The sequence below is a fragment of the Eublepharis macularius genome, chromosome 17 (assembly GCF_028583425.1).
Source record: "Eublepharis macularius isolate TG4126 chromosome 17, MPM_Emac_v1.0, whole genome shotgun sequence".
Classification (NCBI taxonomy): Eukaryota; Metazoa; Chordata; class Lepidosauria; order Squamata; family Eublepharidae; genus Eublepharis; species Eublepharis macularius.
Genome location: NC_072806.1, coordinates 23,972,861 through 23,996,529, shown reverse-complemented (window position 1 = coordinate 23,996,529; position 23,669 = coordinate 23,972,861). Strand labels below are relative to the sequence as shown.

At 46.0% G+C, this 23,669-nt stretch overlaps 1 protein-coding gene across 1 annotated transcript in view; it reads left to right on the top strand.

Annotated features, from left to right (window-relative positions):
* The window catches only part of ATP2A3 (ATPase sarcoplasmic/endoplasmic reticulum Ca2+ transporting 3), a 160,354-nt gene that overhangs the window by 43,189 nt on the left and 93,496 nt on the right, over positions 1-23,669 (top strand). Inside the window, exon 2 of the mRNA XM_055001359.1 lies at positions 21,312-21,329. Coding sequence (XP_054857334.1) covers positions 21,312-21,329 — 18 coding nt within the window. The remainder of the gene's footprint in view (positions 1-21,311; positions 21,330-23,669) is intronic.

Sequence of the window (23,669 nt, the reverse complement as noted above, 5' to 3'; positions counted from 1 at the left end):
CAATGGCAGTTTCCTACTTTCCTCTGTTGCCCCTCCTCTCCGTACATACAGAGTTCTCACCGTCTTGTGCTCAAAATGTTTCTCTTTTGTATGTCAATTTTTACACTTTATCGTTTCCTTTGTGGTTTTACAGAAGGGATTTCTGAGTTGCAAACAGGCTTCTGTGTGCAGACAAGAAAAGCTCCTACTTTGTGTGTAAGTGAGGCAATTTCCCCTTCCTTTCAGGAGAGACCGTGCCCTGGTTGAGAAGCCCTCTTGGTCCCCTATTGGTATGTCCTCTGCCCCTCCTTCTTGTTTCCGTTGGAAGCAGCACCATGACTAACAGGGCTTACTAGCTATAGAAGAGCTTTTTAATGAGGGTGTGTTGTGTGTTTTAAGCCAGCTGGGCTATACTGACCTGTCTTATCACTGCTACTTTATGTTTGCACTCGCACCTTTTTCTTGCTCACATGGTGAGGATGGATTCAGCTCTGGGAATCTAGTGGGTGGAATGGTCTCATCTGGGGGGTGGGGAGACCTGGAACAATATACGGAGTGGACTTGTGTCACAATAATATTTGGCCTGCGGGGCTGGAGGTTTATCCGCTTGCACTGAATGTCATGGCATAAACTGAACCTTGCATTTTCAGTTCCCTTTATTTACTTCATTTGTAGTTTGTTGCTCTTGTGCCAAGTCTGTTCATCTCTTATTTTTTAAAAATCTGTTCTAGCTCATCTGGCAAGTAGGCCACATTTAGGCGTCATGGAGCAACTGGGGTTTGTTTGCAAGGAGAACGGTTTGTAGCAAACAGCAGTCTTTCAGTCTTGGCAGGACACGAGGGTGTGATAAAGGAAAGCATCAACCTGAAGGGCTTCGGAGGTTTAGTTTGTACTCTGTAATGATCAGAAGTGAGGTCTGGAGCTCCGACCCTGTGGCAGATATAACACAATCATACATGAGCTGAGGATTCTTCTCAATTCCTGTTTGTGTGGTGAGTAAATAGGAGCAGGTCCCCAGTACGTGTGGGGAAAGGACTTCAGCCTCCCCTCCCAGCCTGAAACTGGCCTGAGGGCCTATTGGGGAAACCGCCTGAAAACATGGAGATACCATCAAATAGCCCCCTTAACTGTTTCAGGTTTGGAAAAAGGAGTAAGGGAAAGGCTGAAATCCCTTCTCCAGCCAGTTTGGTGTAGCAGTTAAAAGCGGTTAAAAGCAGTTAGGTCCCTCAAGCCCTCCACAGTTAACACACAGGTGTTCCAGTTGAAGTAGCTTTACTGAGGGCCAAACTACAAGTGACGAATGACACTTGAATGGCAAGTGTATTCCTCCCTGTTCACTTGCCCTCCACTTGCTCTCCACTCGATCCACTTGCTGTTCAAGTGTCATTCATCACCTGTAGCTTGGCCCTGAGATCCATACAGTACAGGTGTTCACCCGAAGGTGGCAATTGGCAGAAGCAACAATTCAAACAAAGGAATAACTAATTATAGGGAAACTTCCCACCCTCCTTGGGTCCGTTGACATTCTGGCACAAAACCCCAAAGAGGTTGCATGGGAACAGATTACTTTAGACTACATGAAGTACAAAGGGAAATATCCCAGTCTCCGGGAAAGTTACAGTGTTTGCTGCTAGCAGCTCTCCTCAAGGACACTTGCTGGAAAAAGTGAAAGTACATATTTTAAATTGATAATGGAGGGCCCACTGGCTCTCCTGCAATTAATATCAGAAGTTACGATACTCTCAGATGATCTACATAGATCTACACAGAGTACAGCATATAATTCTGGCAAACAGCATTGACCAGTACAAAACGGCACTGATCATTAGAAAATGCAAAATACAATCATGGCAGGTACGCTGGCATACATGACAGCAGGACTCTAATCTGGGGGACCGGGTTTGCTTCCCCACTCCTCCGCTTGAAGCCACCTTGGTGACCTTCGATCCGTCTCAGCTCTCTCAGAGCTCTCTCAGCCCCACCTACCTTACAGGGTGTCTGTTTGTGGGGATAATAATGACACTGACTTTGTAAACCACTCTGAGTGTGGCACTAATCTGCCCAGAAGAGCAGTATATAAGCACAAGGTTGTTGTTGTTGTTATGTGCACTGCAGTCCTGAGCATCCCCAATAGGATAGTCAACCTTTAGGGGGGGCTGGAGCTCTCCTAGAATTATAGTTGATTTTCAGATGACAGATCGGCTCCCCCAGAGGAAATGGCAGCTTTGGAGGGTGGACTCTATGGCATTATACTCAGCTGAGGTCCCTCCCTTCCCCAAACCCTGCCCTCCCCAGAATCCTCCCCCAAATCTCCAGGAATTTTCCAACCCAGAGATGGCAACCCTAACATCCCATGTGGGGGGAATTAATGAGAATTAATCTGCATTCTACGTAATGTGTCCCGTCTGGAATTGAGATGTATTCTGAGTGTTTATTTCAAAACATCCAAGCTTTAAACCACATAGCAGAGGGCTCTAATTTAATGTGATGCCCCTTTGGACTAGCAATTATTTGGAAAAAGGGCTCTGTAACTCCATCTATCGGGACCCCACTGCTTTATCCCCTCAGATTTTTAAACCTAATTTCAAAGAAATTAATTTATTCACTGCAAAGCTGGCTTCTTTAATGTTTACATACCCACTTATTCCACAGTAATCTCAAATGCAGAACTCTTTTTTCCTTCTCAGTTTTTCCTGTACTGGATTTTGGCCATTGGCTTTTCTGTCCCTTGCAGAGATGTTGTTTCAGGCAAAACTCCCCCCGCCCGCCTTAATTTTGCATAGCCTATCAAACTAAGGTGGGTATGAAATGGTGCATATCTCTCTGTGCGTGCATTTGGGATTAAAATAACCTCACCACAAGCATGCAAAGCACAGTGTCGTGAAGAGGAGGAAGCCCTGGAAACCAGATACTGTACACAAAGCTTTCAAAGATGCAGGTGGGGATAATTAGCAGCACCTCACAAAGTAGCAAAACTGTTCAAGGTGTGAAAAGAAGCTCAATAATAGGCATAAAATCTCCGTCCTAGGAAGAAGTTGCGAGTGGGTGATCTCTGAAGATCCTTCCCCTTATTCTATTACAGCAATAATGGTTCTGCAGTGTATTAAACCTCAGGTGGCAAGGAGTGCATTGAGGTAATGGTGGTGTCTGTGATAGGTTTCCTTTCCTGTGATAGGTGTTCCTGATTGGCTAGGATTGCTTTGCTCTTGTGTTCCTGATTGGCTAGGATTGCTTTGCACTTGAGCAGTAAAAGAATAAACATTTTAAAAAACCAGTTGTTATTTTTGGGGGAAACAATTGTGTGGGCCAACAAAGCAATGATTTCACCCTGGAAAGGGAAATGGGTGAATATTTAGCTTCTTGGGGACTAAGAGACTCCATTCTGACCAAATTCTGTTAGGTACAATGCTTCAATGGAATGTTGCTCTTAGCCTCACTTAGAGAAGATTTGAAGGTTTTTATCTTAATTAAAGAATGTAGGGCTGCAAGATTTGATTGGCAATCAATTAATTAAATCTTTAATTGACTGGTCATCAAGGATGTCTTTGAGTGGGTGTGGGTGTGTGGTAGAATCATGTGGTTGTTTCATAAATCTAGCCAGTGTGATGTCATGATGGGAGTGTAGGTCTAGGATCTGGGAGACCCAAGTTCTAATCTCTGCTTAGCCAGGGATGCTTGCTGGATAAACTTGAGTGAGTCACTCTTTCTCGGCCCACACTTTCTCACAAGGTTGTTACTAGGAAGACAAAATTAGAAAGGGACAGCAACATTGTAAGCTGCTCTCAGTCCCCATTGGGGAGAAAGTGAGGTACAAATATCCAAATGATAGAATATTAACCCACTACTTAGCACTTTAACCCACTACTTAAGGCACTTTTAGTCTTAGAGCACTTTACACGCGTGAGCATCTAATCTTTATAACAGCTCATGAAAGGAGGCCATTTTCATATCCACTTTACGGATGGGGGATTGAAGCTGGGAGAATGTGGTTGGCCTGAGGCACTCTAGTAGGGTTGCCAGCTCCAAGTTGGGAAATACCTGGAGATCTGAGGGGTGAAACATGGAGAAAACTGGAGAAAGTGGGGTTTGGAGAGGGCAAGGACCTTGGCATGGCATAATTCCATAAAGTCCACACCCCAAGGTTGCCATTTTCTCCAGATGAACTGATCTCTGTGGCCTGGAGACCAGTTGTAATTCCAGGAGATCTCCAGCCACTACCTGGAGCCTGGCAACTCAACACTCTAGTGAGTTCAGGGCAGAAGTGAGATTTGAATTGCTGACCTCCTAGGTCCTTCTAGCCTCTCTGCTAAGACTCTCTGTTCAATAAAATAACTTCTCTATATTGACACTTTCAAAACACGGCAGTATATGTAAACTGATGTTTAGGTTCTGAGTTTCTGCATGGGGCAGGCCAGAGCGAGAGATTGGCAGCTGGAGACACCCAGGCTGATGTCCCCTCTCAGCTGTTGACACTGTCAGAGTGCTGCAGGAGCCAGACCTGCCAAACAAGAAACTATGGGGAACCCCTGGGAAGCCTTCAGTGAAACATTCTTCAGTTGGTTGAGCCCTACAACACACAAAGATACCCATTGGCTCTGTACACTTACAGAAGGCATTTGTCCATGATATGTTAAATAGCTACTGTTGATAGTGCATAACAGAATGAGAGAATTTATCAGCTCCCCTTGATTGCAATGGAGCATGCATTTTAGCTTCTTTTTAAACACAGTATAGGATTTGGACTAAACTCATGGCTGCTACTAAAAACGGCAGTCCTGTGTCCTGTTTTCCCTTTCCTAAACTTGTGTTCAGCTATGCTTGCATCCTTCCATCCATTATGGTGCCCTTCCCAATGTGTTTCCCTAACTTGGCAAAGAGCAGCTCCTTGAGACCATTTTAGGTCAGGTAAAAGGAAAATGGTGCTGGTGTGTGTGGCTTTGACCTGATCCAAATCCAGGGCTTTTTTTCAGCAGGAACGCAGTGGAACGGAGTTCTGGCAACTCTTAAAATGGTCACATGGCCGGTGGCCCCGCCCCCTGATCTCCAGACAGAGGGGAGTTTAGATTGCCCTCCGTTCCACTGCCCCGGAGGGCAATCTAAACTCCCCTCTGTCTGGAGATCAGGGGGCGTGGCCACCGGCCATGTGACCATTTTCATTGAGGGCAATTTAAACTTTAAAAAACTCCCCCCTTGTTCCAGCTGACCCAAAGTGATGTCATTGTGCAGTCTTGAGTTCCACCACTGAGTTTCACCACCTCTTTTCCCAAAAAAGAAGCCCTGTCCAAATCATTATTCCTTGCAACTGATAACTGAATTCTGTAAAAAAACATGGGGAGCTCTCTGATCATGGAATTCCCAGGCTCTGCGTTTAACATAACAGGTATTAAACAGTCAAATTCACATGGCATCATAGGTTTGCAAGAAATCAGGCCAAACCTGAGAATTTCTTTCTTGTAACCCACTGCTTAGTTACGTCCTTGAATTAGCTCCTGCCCTGTGTAATGGTACCAAAGTAGAGTTTTGCATGCAGCTCCTTTTAGACAATTCAACAAATGCATGATGATTCTCTTGTCTTATGAAATAAAAGGGTGCTGCGTCAGATTTTTTTAAGGCAATACCCAATTTTTGCTAGTTGTGTATCTTTCTGTTTTACAAAATCCTTAAAAATATGGATTCCATCTTGAAATGGTTTCAATACAAAGGGGTTTTTTGTGTCAAGGAAAAATAATCAAGAAGTAACAGCAGCAGCTGTTCTTAAAATATATTGCTTTTTTTTGCAGTTTAATCAAAACATCCTTTGAAGATTGCTGTGAATTAGGGAATATTCGCCAGTTCATTTCTTATATCCATTTCTATGCTGACTGATGCTTATGGTTCTCTGCTTTTCACTGTTGGGTTTTGTCGATTTTGTTATATTTGGTACACGGTGTGGTTTTCTGTACAGTGTATGTTGTTCATAGGTTGTCATATACTTGTTGCTGATTTTTTGATGCACAAATTATATTGAACATGCTTGTTTTATGGGGAAAATCGGGTATGAGGGTATGCCCTCAAAATAATGATGCATGGATTCGGTTCACATGACAAAAAGAAAAAATTTGAAGCAGCAGGGGTGAACAATTTGAAATTCTACCTACGGTGAATCTTGGCTTCTATCTTCTGAAATTTCTTTGCTTCCCTCTTTCCCTTGTCTATTAGATCCAATCTGAGACCTGATCTTGTACAGTGGCTAGAGTGCTTTAAAAGGGCAGACTTGGGTTCAAATACCCACTCAGAGCCAAACTACAAGTGATGCCTGACACTAGTTGGACACTTGTCAGCTTCCCTCAAGTTTTGATGGGAAATGTAGGCAGCTTGGCGGAATGTTGGACAAGTGACAGCTGAAAAGTCTATTGGACAGCAGTCGGAGAGCCAAGCTGCAAGACCGGGATGCCAACATTTCCCATCAAAACTTGAGGGAAGCTGACAAGTGTCCAACCTGTGTCAGGCGTCACTTGTAGCTTCATTGGGCGATCTTAAGCCAGTCACTCTGTGTCAAACCCCATGAAACAAAATACACTTGAATTACACTCAAATATACTTGAATTACAAAATACACTCGAATTACCCATGTAATTCAAGCGTGTTTTGTCTCGTGTGGTGAGACCCTCTCTCTCAGCCTTACCTACCTCACAGGGCTGTTGGAGTAGAAGAGAAGCATGTAAGTTGCCCTGAGCTCTTTGGAGGATAGGTGGGTTGTTATAAGGAGAAAATATGGGGAAAGAACCCTATGGATTCTGTCATGGGTTGAAAAGGTGAGAAGAAAGTGTGATAGATCTGATTTTTATACTAGATCTATGAACATTTCTAGAGAAATGTAATCATCAGTTGGTTATCTTCCATCAGAATTCCATCAGGGGTTTACTTACCTCCCCTTTTGAATTTATTTGTGCGGGAAGAATTCTGAGGTAGAATTTGGCAAGCTGGCTGTGCTTGTGTAAGCTGTCAGCTCCGGATGAGACAAGACAGAGATCTGTCTCTTTTGCGATTGTGGTTTCTCGCATCATTGTGTGGGTTGAAACGTAGTTAGTTAAAATAACAATTTATTCAACCGTGCACCTTGACTAAAAGCAGCCTCCTGAGAAATGGTATTGGCTGGGGATCACTGTTCTTTGTCTCTCTTGTACTTGACAATTTATCTTTCTGCTTTATTATGGTTTTGAATGTACAAAGAAAGGGGGAAGATATCTTTTGAGGAAAGGCAGTACCCCCCCCCTTTTCCTACAGCAGGAGAGGATTCACATTTTCTTCCCATTCCTCGCAACTGTGGAATGGCATTATACTTTCACCTCATTTTGAGAAGCACATGGTTCTTATCAGGGCTTTTTTTCTGGGAAAAGAGGTGGTGGAACTCAGTGGGTTGCCAGCACAGGGGGCAACTCCTGGCGGGAGGTGGTGCCCCGGTACCACATGCGCAAAGTGCATGCACACTTCTGGGACCGTGCAATGACGTCACTTTTGGTCAGTTGGAACAAAGGGGGAGTTTTTTAAAGTTTAAATCTCCCTCGGCAAAAATGGTCACATGGCCAGTGGCCCCGCCCCCGCCCCTAATCTCCAGACCGAGGGGAGTTTAGATCACCCTCCGTGCCCCTTAGCGCACCCCTCTGTCTGGAGATCAGGGGGCAGGGCCACTGGCCACGTGACCATTTTCAAGAGGTGCCGTTCCACTGCGTTCCAGCTGAAAAAAAGCCCTGGTTCTTGTGAATTTTCACACACATTGTTCCATATGGAGCAAAAAATGTCTTGGATGAACATTGTGAACCAAATGTTTTCCATCAGCAACTGCAGAGACACATGGTGCACTCATATCTGGCAAGCCCTGGAATTTCCATTGCACCTTTCCTTGTGCCCAACCGAGCACTGCAGTGCACAACAGACGTGGGCAATCAGTGCCTCTGGTGTGGAGAAAGTCCTGAATATCCTAAGTGGGTATTGTGCCACTGAAATAGCCTCCCCCACCCCAATACCTGGTGTAGAAAGCCAAACATGGAGATTTCAGTCTATGAGTGTTCTGTTACTTGTGGAACAGGGAAGAGAGGTGACTGAATATGGAGCGGGGGGTAGGGGAAATGAGTCTGTAGCTCAGTGGAGGACTACCTAATTTGAATGCAGAAAGTCTATGGTTCAGTCCTAGCCACAGCCAATGTACAGGATCACTGGTAGCAGGTGATTGGAAATGCCAAAGAGCCACGGCCAATTGTAGCAGAGTTCCTCCACTAGAAGTACCAGTGGTCTGATTGCATGTGCACTAAACAGAAATTTGATGCGGAAACTCCAACTCAACTCACATTTAACATGTGACCTGATGCTTACCTTTAAAACAGGAAGCAGGGGGGGGGAATTGGCTCCCATGCATGTGCAGAGGCCGGAAGAGTGTCTTAATTCCCGACTTTCCACCCTGAGATTTAACTTGCGGAGAAGGCTGTTTGTCTTACTGCCATTTCTATGTCTGTGCGGTTGTCAGGGATTTTTTTCTGGGAAAAGAGGTAGTGGAACTCAGTGGGTTGCCCTCAGAGAAAATGGTCACATGGCCGGTGGCCCCGCCCTCTGATCTCCAGATAGGGGGGTGTTTAGATTGCCCTCCGCACTAGGAGGGCAATCTCAACTCCCCTCTGTCTGGAGATCAGGGGGCGGGGCCACCGGCCATGTGACCATTTTCAAGAGGTTCCGGAACTCTGTTCCCCCGCGTTCCCCCTGAAAAAAAGCCCTGGCAGTTGTGATTAGACAATACTGGCAGATCCTGGCCAGACGTGGAACCAGCAGTCAGACAAATGGCCCTTCTGTGCAAGTTAAAGCAGTTATTTCCGTGCCTGGCTGAGATCCAAGTTGAATCAGCATAGTTTTCGTCCCTCGCCTCTCAGACCTAGGGGTGAAAATGTTGTGCCGAGACCCAGAATAAGAGAAAGTGTTGGTTGTTGTGGATTTCTCGGGCTGTATTGCCATGGTCTTGGCATTGTAGTTCCTGATGTTTTTCCAGCAGCTGTGACTGGCATTTTCAGAGGTGTAGCACCAAAAGACAGAGATCTCTCAGTGTCACAGTGTGGAAAAGATGTTGGCAGGTAATTTATATCTACTCAGGAAGGTGGGGTTGGGCTGAGTCATCCTGTAAGAGTTTCCCAGGGTGTGGAATGCTAATGGAGGGAGGCTTCACTGTATCCTGAGGAGGCTCTTTTGCATATGGATTGGTGCTTGATGTGCTAATCTTCTCTGCAGGGCTATTGTAGGGTATAGAGTATTTTGTTAGCCTGGTGTTTTTCAGGACTGGAAACCATGCTCTATTCAGAAAGTGTATTCTCAATCCATCCCTGATTTGGGGATGGATTCCACTCCCACCACTAATAGCTTCATTTTTTTCCTTGGATGGATCAGCAGTCTGAGACACGTTACTTTGAAGCACCAAAGAATCCAGCTAGAAGGCAACATCGTGTAGTGGTTACAGTTTTAGGATTTGGATTTGGGGGGACCTGGGCTTGAATCCCTGCTTGAATCATGAAGATAACAAAGTGACCTTGGTCCAATCAGTCAACTCTGCAGGGCTGTTGTGAGGAAAACAGTGGGATAACCCTATCCTTGTAGAGCAGCCACAGGGATGATTGGGAAGAACATGTGAAGAAAGAACTGTATGAACTGCACTTTGGAGTCTTTTGATCTCCACAGGCCAAGGGAAGGAAGGAAGCAATGTTCAGAAGTAGGGAAAAAAACACAAGGAAAATAATATTCCAATGAACTTTTGATGGTTTGTTTAATATGTTCTAGGATGCTGCTCAGCAAAACAATAGGACGTGCAGTGGTTTTAGTGTGTGTGTGAGAGACAGAGAGAGTGAATCGATGGCCTGTTCATTTTTTGAATAACGGTTTGCATTTTCCTGCACATAGTAAATTCCTATGTCACTTTTTAAATATTAAATACTCAAAGCAACCCCTACCTCGTTCCCTCCATCTGCCACACCTGATTTATCTAGGGGATACGCCTTCTGAATATTGGCATGGATGTAGTAGTAGAACACCTGCTTTGAATATGGAAGGTTACTGTTTCAGTCCGTGGCCTTCCCTGTTCAAGAATCTCAGGAGATGTTAAGAACGATCTTTCTTGGGCTGTCGCCCTGGAGATCCGTTGCCAATCAAAGTAAACAAAACCAAGCTAGCTGGAATAGCAACCTGACTTGGTTTAAGAAAGTATCATCTGGTTCAGAAGCTTGAAACACTGGGCTTCCTCCATTGGCCTCTCAGAGCAGAACTACAAGTGACAAAAGGCACAGATTGGACACTTGTCTGCTTCCCTCAAGTTTTGATGGGAAATGTAGGCGTACTTGTCTTGCAGCTTGACTCTCTGTCTGCTGTCCAATGGACTTTTCAACTGTCACTTGTCCAACATTCCGCCAAGCTGCCTACATTTCCCATCAAAACTTGAGGGAAGCTGGCAAGTGTCCAATCTGTGCCTTTTGTCACTTGTGGTTCTGCTCTCAGGTACCACTAAACACTTGAGAACAATAACAGAGATTTCCTTAACCCATGTTGGCTGCTGACCACTTTATCCCAGCCCATGAGTTTCAGCTTGCGTTTTTTTAGAAAAAGAAAGAAACCCAGAAGTTTCTAGTCCTTATGTCTATAAAGTCTGACTTCGAAGTTTGGGAGAAATGCCCGGTGCAATTTGTAATTTTGAGTGAGGAGAGACGGCATGTCAGTAAAATTTCCTGTGGCTAGGTATTCACCTCCCTTCCCCTTCTGACTTGCTTCAGCGGGATAAATTAAACCAGACAGAGTACATATATGCAAAGATGCTTAGTCTGCATCATGTATAAAAGGTTTTGGACTCGCTTCCCCTGGCGCAGAGTCTGGGTTACTGTGGGGCAATATTCTTTTTTCCCTTCAAAAAACCCCACAGAATGCAAACAGCCGTGCCCGTATTTATCCCTTTTTCCATCACCTGTTTGCTTTGCTTTTCTTCCGAGAGCTGCCAGACAGCCAGGGTGAGGGCTTCCCTTTGCGAAAGGATGTTTGTTTGAGTTGGCAGGGGCTGAAATGTCAGCGCTCGTCAAACTGCAGCTGGACTTGGAGTTCCAGTTCTCCCGGTGACTCTTTTTTTTTTTTTCCAAATTAATATCGGGCGGATTTAACCCTATTCATACCCATGGTAGGATTCCTGAATTCGTATTCATTTAAAAGTCACACTTGTCCACGTGGAAGGCAGGGGATGAAGAGAACGGGAAAACCCCCTGCATTCGGAGTTGAAAGAGGAGTGCTTTCTTCTCGTTAATATGGTGCTTATTTCATTTTGGAAACCCTTTTCCATTTTTCATGTTTTGTGTCATAGCTAAGGCTGCACCCACATACCATTGAATATAGTGTAGTTGTTGGGTTTTAGCAAGCATTCACAACCAGAGATGAGGCTGTGGCTCAGTGTTAGAGCAACTGCATTGCATGCAGAAGGTCTCAGGTTCAATTCTTGACATCTCCAGGTAGCGGTGATGTAAAAGACCCCTACGTGAGACCAGGGGCCATTTAATAGAAAAAGAGCTGCAGGAACTCATTAGCATAACTCATTGCCACACTCCTTGACATCACCGGAAGTGTGTCATTTGGAATGTTCGGAACAGATAGTGGGTGCTGTAACAAAATGGGCCGTTTTCACACGGCCACATGCCCGGAAGATTGCGCAAAACTCACGGCATGAAAGTGTCTTTCTAGCGCGATTTCCTGGCACAATCCCGTTTAATGGCCTTTTTTCTGACGTCATCAAGTCATTAAAGGGGATTGTGCCAGGAGATCATTCTAGGAAGACACTTCATGCTGTGAGTTTGCACGATCTTCCGGGGAGCATGTGAAAATGGCCATGGTTGCCTTGGTGGGTGGAACCAATTACAAGAGGGCTGAGTCACGAAACATTGGGAGGCTCCACAAAATGGTAGGAAGTTCCAAGGCAAGCATTGTTAACAACAACAACATTTGATGTATATGCTGCCCTTCAGGACAATTTAACACCCACTTAGAGCGGTTTACAAAGTGTGTCGTTATTATCTTCATGACAATCACCCTGTGAGATGGGTGGAGTTGAAAGCGCTTTGAGAGAGCTGTGACTGACCCAAAGTCACCCAGCTCATTTCAAACAGAAGAGTGGGGAATAGGGTTGCCATCTCTGAGTTGGGAAATTCCTGGAGATTTGGGGGGGGGGGGGCGGGTGCCACAGAAAAGGCCCTCTGTTGGGTACCCAGCAGATGAGCTTCTTTGGTCGAAGGGACAGTCAGCCTCTCCATGTGATTGTAACTCCTGGGCAGGAACGTATGGGAGAAAATTAGGGTTGCCAGTCTCCAGGTGGTAGCTGGAGATTTCCTGGAATTACAACTGATCTCTAGGCAACAGACACCAGTCCCTCTGGAGAAAATGGCTGCTCTGAAGGGTGAGCTCTATGGTATTCTACCCCATGGATGCTCCTCCCCTCCCCAAACTCCACCCTCTCCAGGCTCCATCCCCCAAATCTCCAGGAAATTCCCAACTAGGACCTGGCAACCCTAGCAAAGATGGTCCTTCAGATACCCTCATCTCAAGCCAAGAGGGGCTTTAAAGGGCAAGGCCAAATATGTCTGCATACGCCATGTTGGGGGATCACAACTATACTGCCATGAGAATGCATTAGAGGTATGCAGGCAGGTGAGGCCAGATTCTGTTAGCAGGGAGCTGGTGCCTTCAACTGCATGCTCCAAGGAGCTTTTGCCACTCCTTGCTTCCTCTGCAAAAGGCAAACTGGCAGCTTCATCTCCTCTGCTATCCTTCCATGACTTCTCCTCTTCCTGGAAGCGATGCATCTATCTCCTTTCAGAGTTGTATGCTGTTGTGAGTCACTGTGGGTAGGGGGCAAGTTGCTGTGAAATAAAAATTAATTCACTGAATGATAATTAGGTTTTTTTTAATGCAAAAATGTGAAACTTGGACGATGCCAAAGCTTACAAAAAATTCAGATGCATGCATGAAACCTTCTTTGCACCTTTCAAAGAGGCTTGTTTATAGTTGGGGGTGGAGCCTGGAGAGGGTGGGGCTTGGGGTAGGGAGAGACCTCAGTAGGGTCTGGAGAGGGTGGAGAGGGAGGAGCCTGGAGAGGGTGGGGCTTGGGGTCTGGAGAGGGTGGAGAGGGAGGAGCCTGGAGAGGGTGGGGCTTGGGGTAGGGAGAGACCTCAGTACGGTCTGGAGAGGGTGGAGAGGGAGGAGCCTGAAGAGGGTGGGGCTTGGGGTAGGGAGAGACCTCAGTAGGGTATGGAGAGGGTGGAGAGGGAGGAGCCTGGAGAAGGTGGGGCTTGGGGTAGGGAGAGACCTCAGTAGGGTCTGGAGAGGGTGGAAAGGGAGGAGCCTGGAGAGGGTGGGGCTTGGGGTAGGGAGAGACCTCAGTACGGTCTGGAGAGGGAGGAGCCTGGAGAGGGTGGGGCTTGGGGTAGGCAGAGACCTCAGTAGGGTCTGGAGAGGGTGGAGAGGGAGAAGCCTAGAGACGGTGGGGCTTGGGGTAGGGAGAGACCTCAGTAGTGTCTGGAACGGGTGGAGCCTGGAGAGGGTGAGGCTTGGGGTAGGCAGAGACCTCAGTAGGGTCTGGAGAGGGAGGAGCCTGGAGAGGGTGGGGCTTGGGGTAGGGAGAGACTTCAGTACGGTCCAATGCCATAAAATCCACCCTCCAAAGCAGCCATCTTCTCCAAGTAGAGTTCCCAAGTGCCTGTCTGTGGTGGGAAAACTCCCGGGGGTTTGCCACCTTGCCCGTTGACCCACTAGTGGTTGGCGAGAGGTGGCAAGTTCCCAGAGGTTGCCTGCCATTGGCAGGCACTTCAGTAATGCGTGCTTTGCACACGCTCCCAGCATGCACAATGAAATCACTGCTTGAAGTGACATTGTTGTGCCAGCTGCAGGAGCATTCCTGAGCTTTGTTTGGGGCCAATTTGGGCCCCAAACAGGCCAAATCGACCCTGCACAGAGCACGGGAGCTTTCCCGTGGCCGATGTGACGACGTCATTTCCAGTGGTGACATCATCGCGTAGCATCTTGCTGCTGGCATAAGTGCCTGGTCCCCCCCTCCTCCTGGCGGGAGAGTATAGGGACCTGGCAACCCTATCTCCAGGGGAACTGAACTCTGTGGCCTAGAAATCAGATGTAATTCTAGAAGATCTCCAGCCATCTCCTGGAGGCTGATAACCTTACGTTGTTACCTTTTACCTCAGCAGCAGTGGTTCAAGGATGCAGTATTGTGGACTTCCATTGTTTTGCCTGGGGTAGGGTTGCAAGACCACCACTGGCGGTGGAGGAACCCCTATCTCCACCTGCCACCTCTTGTTACTGCTCACTTGGCTGACGGAGGGGGAAAAGGTGTGGGGAGAAGGTGGGCGCATGCAGCGAAATGGTGCGCGCATACTCTGTGGGGTCTTAGCAGGGCCAATTCTTAAAGAATGAAATGTCACGGGTAGGCTCTGGCCTAGATTCCCTTCCTTGTATATCTTCTAGGCGCTTGGCTGGCCCCTGTAGAAAATGGGATGCTGGACTCAATGGACCCTTCGGTCTGATTCGGCAGGGTAGCTTTTATGTGATGTCTGATGTGAAGCTCCCAGAATACTCCAAAACATCAGTACAAAGTATCTTAACAGCGGTCACAAGTATGGTTGCTATGGAAACATAAAACAGTGGTGCCTGACCTTTTTGAAGCATGGTGGTGCAGCTTGGAAGGTTGTGCAGGGTATGTCTGTGTAGAATGGGGTGTGGGGCAAGGCCACAGGACTAAACGGTCAGGGTTAGCATCTGGTAGGTGCTGAGACAATAAACAAGCTGAAAGCTTGCTAACTTGGCCAGCCAAGCTGAAAGCCCTAGGCAAAAACAGTTAAATTTTCATTTAAAAATCAAGAGTTGTTGCAAGAGGTGCCATAGTATGACTGGGGTTTGTGAGCTTCTCTTTGGTTATTGCGAGGGATATTACTGAAATTCACAATCACAGTTTTGATTCAAAAGTCCCCGTTTCGACCCTGTTTCTCTCTGGTGCAAGAGAGGACCTCTGAGTCTGTTTTTGCACCATTTTGTTTCGCTCTTCCTGATTTTTATCCCATTAAAGTTTCCACGATGTTTTTTAATGCTGATTTTGCACCAATGGGGTAGAAACGGCATAAAACAATAGCAACAGGAATGAAAAGGAACATCTCACAAAAGCTCATAATATGCAAAAATAATTTTAAAATTATGAATTTGCGCATCCTTAGTAATGATATATATATATTGACTAATATAGACTAATATAACCTAGGAAGAAGTGGTGTTGGGTTAGGACTGGACAGACCTGAGTTCAAATCCTTGCTTTTCCATGAGTCTGTCTGGGTGTCCTTGATTACTCTCTCTTGGCCTAACCTACCTCACTGAACTGTTGTGAGGATAAAATGGGAAGTTGAGAATTATGCCCTGAGTAAGAAATGACAGAATAAAAAAATTGATGCCCCGCACAGAAATCACATCACATCATGTTATTATGTAAATTGAATGTTGTTATGTGGCTGCAATGCACAGTTTAAACCAAAATCAGTATTAAAAATCCACAGTACCATGAATAATATTTCAGACAAAAATGCAAATTTCAAACAGTTTACATTTTGTTTAGAACAAAATCAGTTCTGATTAGCAAGTTTCACCTGGGAGTGAGCCAAATGGATTAATTTATTAATGTACAGCCATAGGTTTAATCCAATGAATGAACAGTTTATTGTTTTAACCTTTGGTTATAACAAGAAAGAAAATTGCTCTATAAATAGCACACAGAACATTGAAATTGCCAAACATCATTTTTTTAAAAAGCCGATCTCTGCCTTCATCAGTCTTTAAAAATAAATGACACTACATGCACAGTAAGACATGGTTTTAGACATCACATCCAAAAGAAGATGTGGATTTGTGCTCCATGTGTTCCTCAATACCAAGGAACGGTTCCTGTTTTGTGGTCTGTGTCCCTAGTAAATTACAGCCCTCATCTTTGCTTTTTAGGAACGCATGCAAAAATTTTATAAAGGTGAATTGTCAGGTGGACATTCTTCAGGATTCAACTCCCTGTCCGTGCAAAACACAGCCTGCTGCTTCTTATCCTGCAGCGGAGGTTGAGCTGTTGGTAACATTTAAGTGAAATATCGGAGGGTATGGTTTTAGACATCAGGAAATTGACACGGGCTTGTTGCCCCTTCCAGGCCGTTTCCACATGTCTTACCTGCCTGCGGAACATCATGTGAAAGACCCGGAAGACGGTGTCTTCTTGCACGAAATTGTGCCAGGAATACGCTGTTATCCGGGAGTTTTGCACGAAATCGTGCCAAGGAGACAGTGTTATCCGGAAATTTTGCGCAAAATCGCGCAAAACTCCTGGATAACAGCGTCTTCCTGGCGCGATTTCGCGTGAGAAGATGCTGTCTTCCGGGTCTTTCGCGCGATGTTCCGCAGGCAGGTAAGACGTGTGGAAACGGCCCTACTTGCAGTTGCATCTGCCAGTTCCTTTTCTACTTCCTGGTCTGCAGTAGGCTTAGTTTGTAGTGACTCTCCAGTTGGGCAAAAACTGATTATTGAAGTTGCCAACCTCCAGGTGTGTCCTGGAATACTCCCAGGATTACAACTGATCTCCAGACAACAGAGATCAGCTCCCCTGGAGGAAGTGGCAACTTCAGAGGGTTGACTCTGGTATCACATCCTCACTGAGCTCTCAGCCCTCCCCAAGCACTGCCCCAGATTTCCGCGAATTTCCCAAGCCAGCGCTGGCAACCTTACAGGTTACACTTGGGATCTGGAAGCAGAGGGGAGGTAGCATGTGAGCCCTAAAACATGTCCTGGTGGCCAAGCTGTGGTTTGACCGTGACGTTGGAACTGGGCAGAGCACTCTGTCCCATTTTGAATTAAAAACAGCGATTTCCTGTCAGGGTTGACTAGTGATCAAATACGAAGTAACAGACTGGACCTTGGTGGAATTTGGGACAAGTGAGCCCTGCCTACCTAGTTATTTTAAAGGCTGCCTCATTTGTATCTTGGCAGCTCCTTTCACTTTGTAGTTATACTAGGCTAATAGAAAACACACGGGAAAGGTTATATGCAAGAATGGGAGTCACAAGAAGATGGGAATTTCTGCCCCCTCTCTCAGGGCCAAGCTACAAGTGACAAATGACACAGGTTGGATGCTTGTCAGCTTCCCTCAAGTTTTGATGGGAAATGTAGGCATCCTGGTCTTCTAGCTTGGCTCTCCGACTGCTGTCCAATACTCTTTTCAACTGTCACTTGTCCAACATTCTGCCAAGCTGCCTACATTTCCTTTTATATATATATAAAATTTTAAAGCTGCCTACATTTCCCATCAAAACTTGAGGGAAGCTGACAAGTGTCCAACCTGTGTCATTTGTCGTAGCTTGGCCCTGAATCTCCACTTTCCCTCCCACGTCTCTTCTCTGGTTCCCCGCTCCCCCCAGTCTATGAGCCTCGCTACAAGTGACATTTTACATGCGAACGGCACTTGATCATTTTCGCAAGTCTTTCTGGGAACTGAAGTCCCTCTCCCCCACCCCTTTTCCTTCTGTTCCTTCCCGTCTCTGTTAGAATGGCTGCCTGAAGAGACGGAGAAAGCCTACGGCAACAGCAGCTTTTGCAAATTGTCTTGCTGGGGGGGGGGGGATGCTCTGGAGAAAGCTGACATGTCGGTGAAGTCCTAGTGTCCTTCCCCTCTCTGTTAGAATCGCTGCCTGAAAAGTCAGAGAAAGCCTGCTTTTGCAAATCGTTCCTCCAGTCACAAGCCTGCTCTCAATGATCTTTGGGGGCGGGCAGCTGCAACTTTGCAAATCGTCTTGCTCGGGGAGGGGGGGGATGCTCTGGAGAAAGCTGAGAAAGTTGCAGCTGCCTGCCCCCAAAGATCATTGAGAGCAGGCTTGTGACTGGAGGAACGATTTGCAAAAGCAGGCTTTCTCTGACTTTTCAGGCAGCGATTCTAACAGTTCTAACAGAGAGGGGAAGGACTTCACTGACATGTCAGCTTTCTTCAGAGCATCCCCCACCCCCCAGCAAGACGATTTGCAAAAGCTGCTGCTGCTGCTGGCTTTCTCTGTCTCTTCAGGCAGCCATTCTAACAGAGAGGGGAAGGAACAGAAGGAAAAGGGGTGGGGGAGAGGGACTTCAGTTCCCAGAAAGATGTGCGAAAATGATCAAGTGCCGTTCGCGTGTAAAATGTCACTTGTAGCGAGGCTCTATCCCTCTTCTGTCACCCTGCCTGCTCTCTTGTCCACCTCTGTTTCCCCGTAATTGCTGCCTCCAACTTACCATTCATCCAACCAACCAACCAACCGTCCATTCATTCATGTATAGTCCACCTTTCTCACTGAGACTCCAGACAGTTTGCACCGCTGAAGTCAGTAGTACGATCGATTGCTAGGCTATTCAGTAAACAATACAATGTGGGACTTCCCACATTTTCATTGCTTGTCTTCTCCTTACCCCCCACTCTTTCTTCTTTCCCTCTCCTCTCTCCAGTTCTTTAATCCCCTCCCCACCCTTCCACAGTTGAGCCCCGTTTGGATTGCTCCAGGGTTTCCCTTTTCTGTCAGCCTGTCCAGAATCCTTGGATTAAGCCTGTATTAATAAGGTCAAGAATATATATTTATAATTCCAACTATCCAAGATTTTGAATGCACACTAGCAATCAACCCCCTAAAAAGGAGGTTCCAGACATCTACAGGTCAAATCATATTGCATTGTTTATTGGAGGAGGCCCCTTCCTCATATGTTCCCATATTCTATGTAATCCACCTTGAGTCCCAGAAAGAAAGGGGGCTCTAAACAACATAAATAAATAAACAGCCACCCAAAGGTGTTCTTTTTGCATGCTAGTGTGCAGACATTGCCTCTCCATGTTAGAAGTGTCGGGTTAGCCCTGCCCATTTCTAAAAAAACTCTATTTTTTCTGCAAACTGTGTACTTCCCCAGCATTTGCAGAAATAGGTATGGTTGCCCTGTGAAGGCTTCTCTTGCAGATTTTTTTGATCTTCACAGGGTGCCATACTTGGCTATTAAATCTATAATAAACCCCGTTAAATACGCTTTACACATATTTTGTAAGTTGTTGTTCTGTGCTTGTAATCTTTCTGGGTCCTAGGGTTGCCAGCTCCAGGTTGGGAAATTCCTGGAGATTTTGGTGGGGAACCTGGAGAAGGAAGGGTTTGGGGAGCAAAGGAACCTCAGCTGGATATAATGCCATAGACTTCCCTCTTCAAAGCTGCCATTTTCTCCAGGGGAACTGATCTCTATGGCCTGGAGATCAGTTGTAATTCCGAGAGATCTCCATCCACCACCTGGAGGCTGGCAACCCGAATGGGTCCCCAGTTAAATACTACAAGAATGAAGAATAGCTTAAACCGTGGGTTAAACATCTTGCACAGCAATCCCCAAGCTTGCTTGTGATCTAAGTCTGTGTGAACTTAGGACAAGTCCTCCAATTTTGATTGCAACCTCCAGGTTGTGAAATGCTTGGAGATTTGGGGGTGGAGTTTGGGGAGGGGAGGGACCTCAGACGGGTATAATGCCATAGACTCCACCCTCCAAAGCATCCTTTTTCACCAAGGGAACTGTTCTGTGTTGTCTGGAGATCAGCTGTACTTTTTGGAGATCTCCATGCCCCAGGTGGAGGTGGGCAACCTTACCTCAAATTACCAGTTCCTGTTACATGGAGGGGAATGTCTCAGAATTATACATTCTGCCAACGTAGTGTTTGTGGCACATTTTTACTTTTCTGGATGATGGTTGATGGATAGCGGTGGCCTCGGGTCACATGCGGGGAACCTATCTTTTTCCATTAGAATGCCACCCTTGAAGCCGATTGGGAGAGGAGAATATACATTTGTTTCCTTTGTACCAAGATTGTGGTAATAAATTGAGGAATGTCTTAAATGCCGCCTGCTTGATAGTTGTAACGTCTTGCAAAATATGGAATATTCCTGGCACCCGCCATCTAGGAGAGAGGTTGAGACCTTAATCAGGAAAAGGCCCTCCTTGTTGGCAGATAATGCTTAGGAACCTCCAGATATGAAAGACCGCTTTCATAACAAGGGTCAGATTGGATCATACAATACAGAGGTGGCAGTCTCCGATTTGCCGAGAAAGCCAAATCCTCCTAGATGGAAACATCCTGAAATCTATTTTTAAATTCTGCTTTGGCAGTTGCAAGCGTCAGCATGGAAAAATTACGCTCGAGAGAATCCAGTTGGAACCAGGAGGGGAGTCGGTGTTCTCAACCTGCAACTATTAAATTAGTCTAGTAGTTCTCCTCGGAGATCTTTTGTTTATCCTGAGAGCAAGGCCAAAAGGCTTAATGGTTATAATAATAATTTTCTGTGCTTACTATATATTTTTTAAAAAGTTACCTCTGAAACGGGGCCATTGTACCAAACAAGCAAGGAGGTGGGGTATTTTCCTTGTGAGGAAAGACTAAAACATTTGGGACTTTCTAAATAAAAAATTCTAACGGGGGACATGATTTGGAGGTTTATAAAATTATGTACAAGGTGGAGGAAGCGGCTAGACAGAACTTTCTTCCGTTCTCAAAATACTGGAACTTGAGGGCACTCAGTAAAGTTGATGGGCAGTAGATCTGGGCCAGACAAAAGGAAATTCTTTTTCACTCAATAGATAATTAATCGGTGGAACTCACCGTGCTAAGCTTGTAGAACTTCTGGATGCATGGGGTTGGCCACTGCAGAACTCAGCTTCCCTGCCTAGACGGTTGGGCTAAGAGACATCTTACTCAGCTTGAGGAGCTAGAGCCACTGCTGGTCACAGAAGCAGGGCTTTTTTCTGGGAAAAGAGGTGGTGGAACTCAGTGACGGAACTCAGGACCACACAATGACGTCACTTTGGGTCAGCTGGAACAAGGGGGGAGTTTTTTAAAGTTTAAATCACCCTTGGCGAAAACGGTCACATGGTTGGTGGCCCCGCCCCCTGATCTCCAGACAAAGGGGAGTTTAGATTGCCCTCCGCGCCCTCTGTCTGGAGATCAGGGGGTGGGGCCACCGGCCATGTGACCATTTTCAAGAGGTGCCGGAACTCTGTTCCACTGCATTCCTGCTGAAAAAAAGCCCTGCACAGAAGACAGTGTTAAGGTAGATGGGGGACTAGCTGATTGCATTTCTTGGTCGGTCAGCTTTTTCCAAGTTCAAGAAGAAGCCATAGATGTGAGACATTAGGTGGAGTGTGCATTCACAAATCAATAACATCTCTTCCCTCTCCCTTCTTTTTCCATGGCTGATGTTTTGGGTCCATTTGGAATCCTACAGAACTCCCTGCTGAAGAAGGTAAGTAAATTCTTTCACCCGGTTTTATCATTTAGAATCATCTAAAGGCGCTTCCAAAGTTCTCGTCTTTCAAATTTCTCCCTTGTCTTTAGAGTTCTCAAGCACCTGGCCATGTTTCCAAAGAAGACTTGATGCATCAGGAATTTTCCTTTTGTCTGTTTTTTCATTTTTGTACAGAGCTCCATGCATGTGTAGTTTGCCACATCTTTTCACTCTGTGTTACCAATGTGAATATGTACTGTGGGTGGGGAGCAATCTTGATGTGATTATATGTGCGTGATACTGAAAGCCAAGCTACAAGTGACGAATGACACTTGAACGGCAAGTGAACTGACTCGCATATACAGTACGTGTATCACGTAGTGATCAAGTGGAGCGCAAGTGGAACGCAAGTGAACAGGGAGGAATACACGCGAGTCTGTTCACTTGCTGTTCAAGTGTCATCTGTCACTTGTACCTTGGCCCTGAGATTCTTTTGCTGTGCTCTTTCTCCAGTATGCAAGAGTGCATGTGCACATGGGTAAAACACTACACAAGAAGAGTCTCAATGCATTCATGTCTGTGCTTGCCTTTAGATTGCTTTGTTGTAGTGTTTTATCAAGAGTCAGGACTCGTATGCATCAGTAACGTGACGGGGAGGGAGTGTGGCAAACTTATGTCAATTCAGTCTTGGAATTTTACAAATTATCTCATTTAAAACAAAATCCAGTGTGGGATGCAGCACAAAAAGAAATGAGAAATTATTCAAAATGGGGGGAGAGGGGATATGCTTATCTCTAGAAAAATCTTTATCCTGTGAGGTTAGGTATTCAGTTCTCATTGAGACATCGGGTGCCTTCACCAACCATAGCAGACTGCCAAGTTCCTCCCCTTAAAAAAGAGGGCATGGGAAGACAGTGACATTCCATGGATGGGTAGGGGTAGCAGGACTGGTTAGGCGATCATGTAGGGCTACCTAATGGATGGATGGCCCTGGAGGGAGGATTAAGTTGGCAACACTATGGGCCAAGCTACAAGTGACGAATGACTCTTGAACGGCAAGTGAACAGACTCACGTGTATTCCTCCCTGTTCACTTGCCCTCCACTTGCGCTCCACTCGATCACGCTGTTCACTTGCCATTCAAGTGTCATTAGTCACTTGTAGCTTGGCTCTGTGATAGCATTTCCCCCCTGGGGAATTTGGCAGTATATTACAATTGATGCATGCACATACAGGCTATTTTTAGGCCCTGGGTGTGGTCTGAATTCACCCCATGCCATCCCCTTTGTGAAACTAGCCAGGTCTGAGGGGAGAATGTGAGAAAGTTGTAGGCCACTTCGGGTCCCTACTAGGGAGAAAAATGAGATATAAATGAAGGAAATAGATAAATAAACGTCCAACCTTAATCTCTCCCCCACCCCAGTCTAAAGCTCTGCAGTTGGAACACTTTGACCTTGTTTGCCGCTTGTGTAGACCAGGGCCGTCATCACACGGGCATCTCTTCCGTTAAATTTACAGCATATAGCGTCCTACCTGTTATCGGCACAGTAACGTTTCTTTGGGTCACCTAACGGCTCTTCGCGCCACCAGCTGTCCATACCGAAGCACTCTGTTCTGTTCTCTCCTCTAACCGCGCAGAAGCAGCTCCCCCCTCCTTTTTATTATTCTGGCGTTTAATTCCGCTATAACGGAATAACAGCATATAAACATTCCGTTAGAGCAAAACATTACGACCCTTTTGTTTTTCCAACTTTGAAATTATATAAATAGCCCTTTGCCCGCAGAAAACTCCCTGTCTGACGTGATCCCCATCGCTGAAGACTCTGCCATGGCGATTGAGTCATTTTTACTTCAGCAGAAAGTTTGCATTGTGTTATGGCGTTATGGCGTTATAAGGACATAATAAAATAAAAAAAGGGGGAGTCGCAGGAAGAAATGGATTCTGGGATTGAAGGGAGGGCATAGGACGTTGCGAGGCGAAATACATCGATGTGAGGCATTCACACTGAGGCACAAAATAGCGCGACTATCAAGCACAAAGCAGAAGAGAGAAAATCGCTACAGTGTTGGAATAAGGTGGGTGTTTGCCGGGAAATAGCGCCATTTTAGCGCTAAATAAAAGCCCGTGTGACGACGGCCCAGGTGCAAGTTCCACAGAATTCCACAGGAATTCTTGCTTACTCCCAAGTAAATGTGTATAGGATCACAGCCTTAAGCCTTTTTTTATTGAGGTGTGGTTTCAGATGGATAGCCATCTGCATTCAAAGAGTAAGGTCTGGGTGCAATAACCCCTTAAAGACCAACTTTAAGGGTCTGTTGGACCTGGATCTTATTGGGGCATGGGGCCCAGTTGAACCCG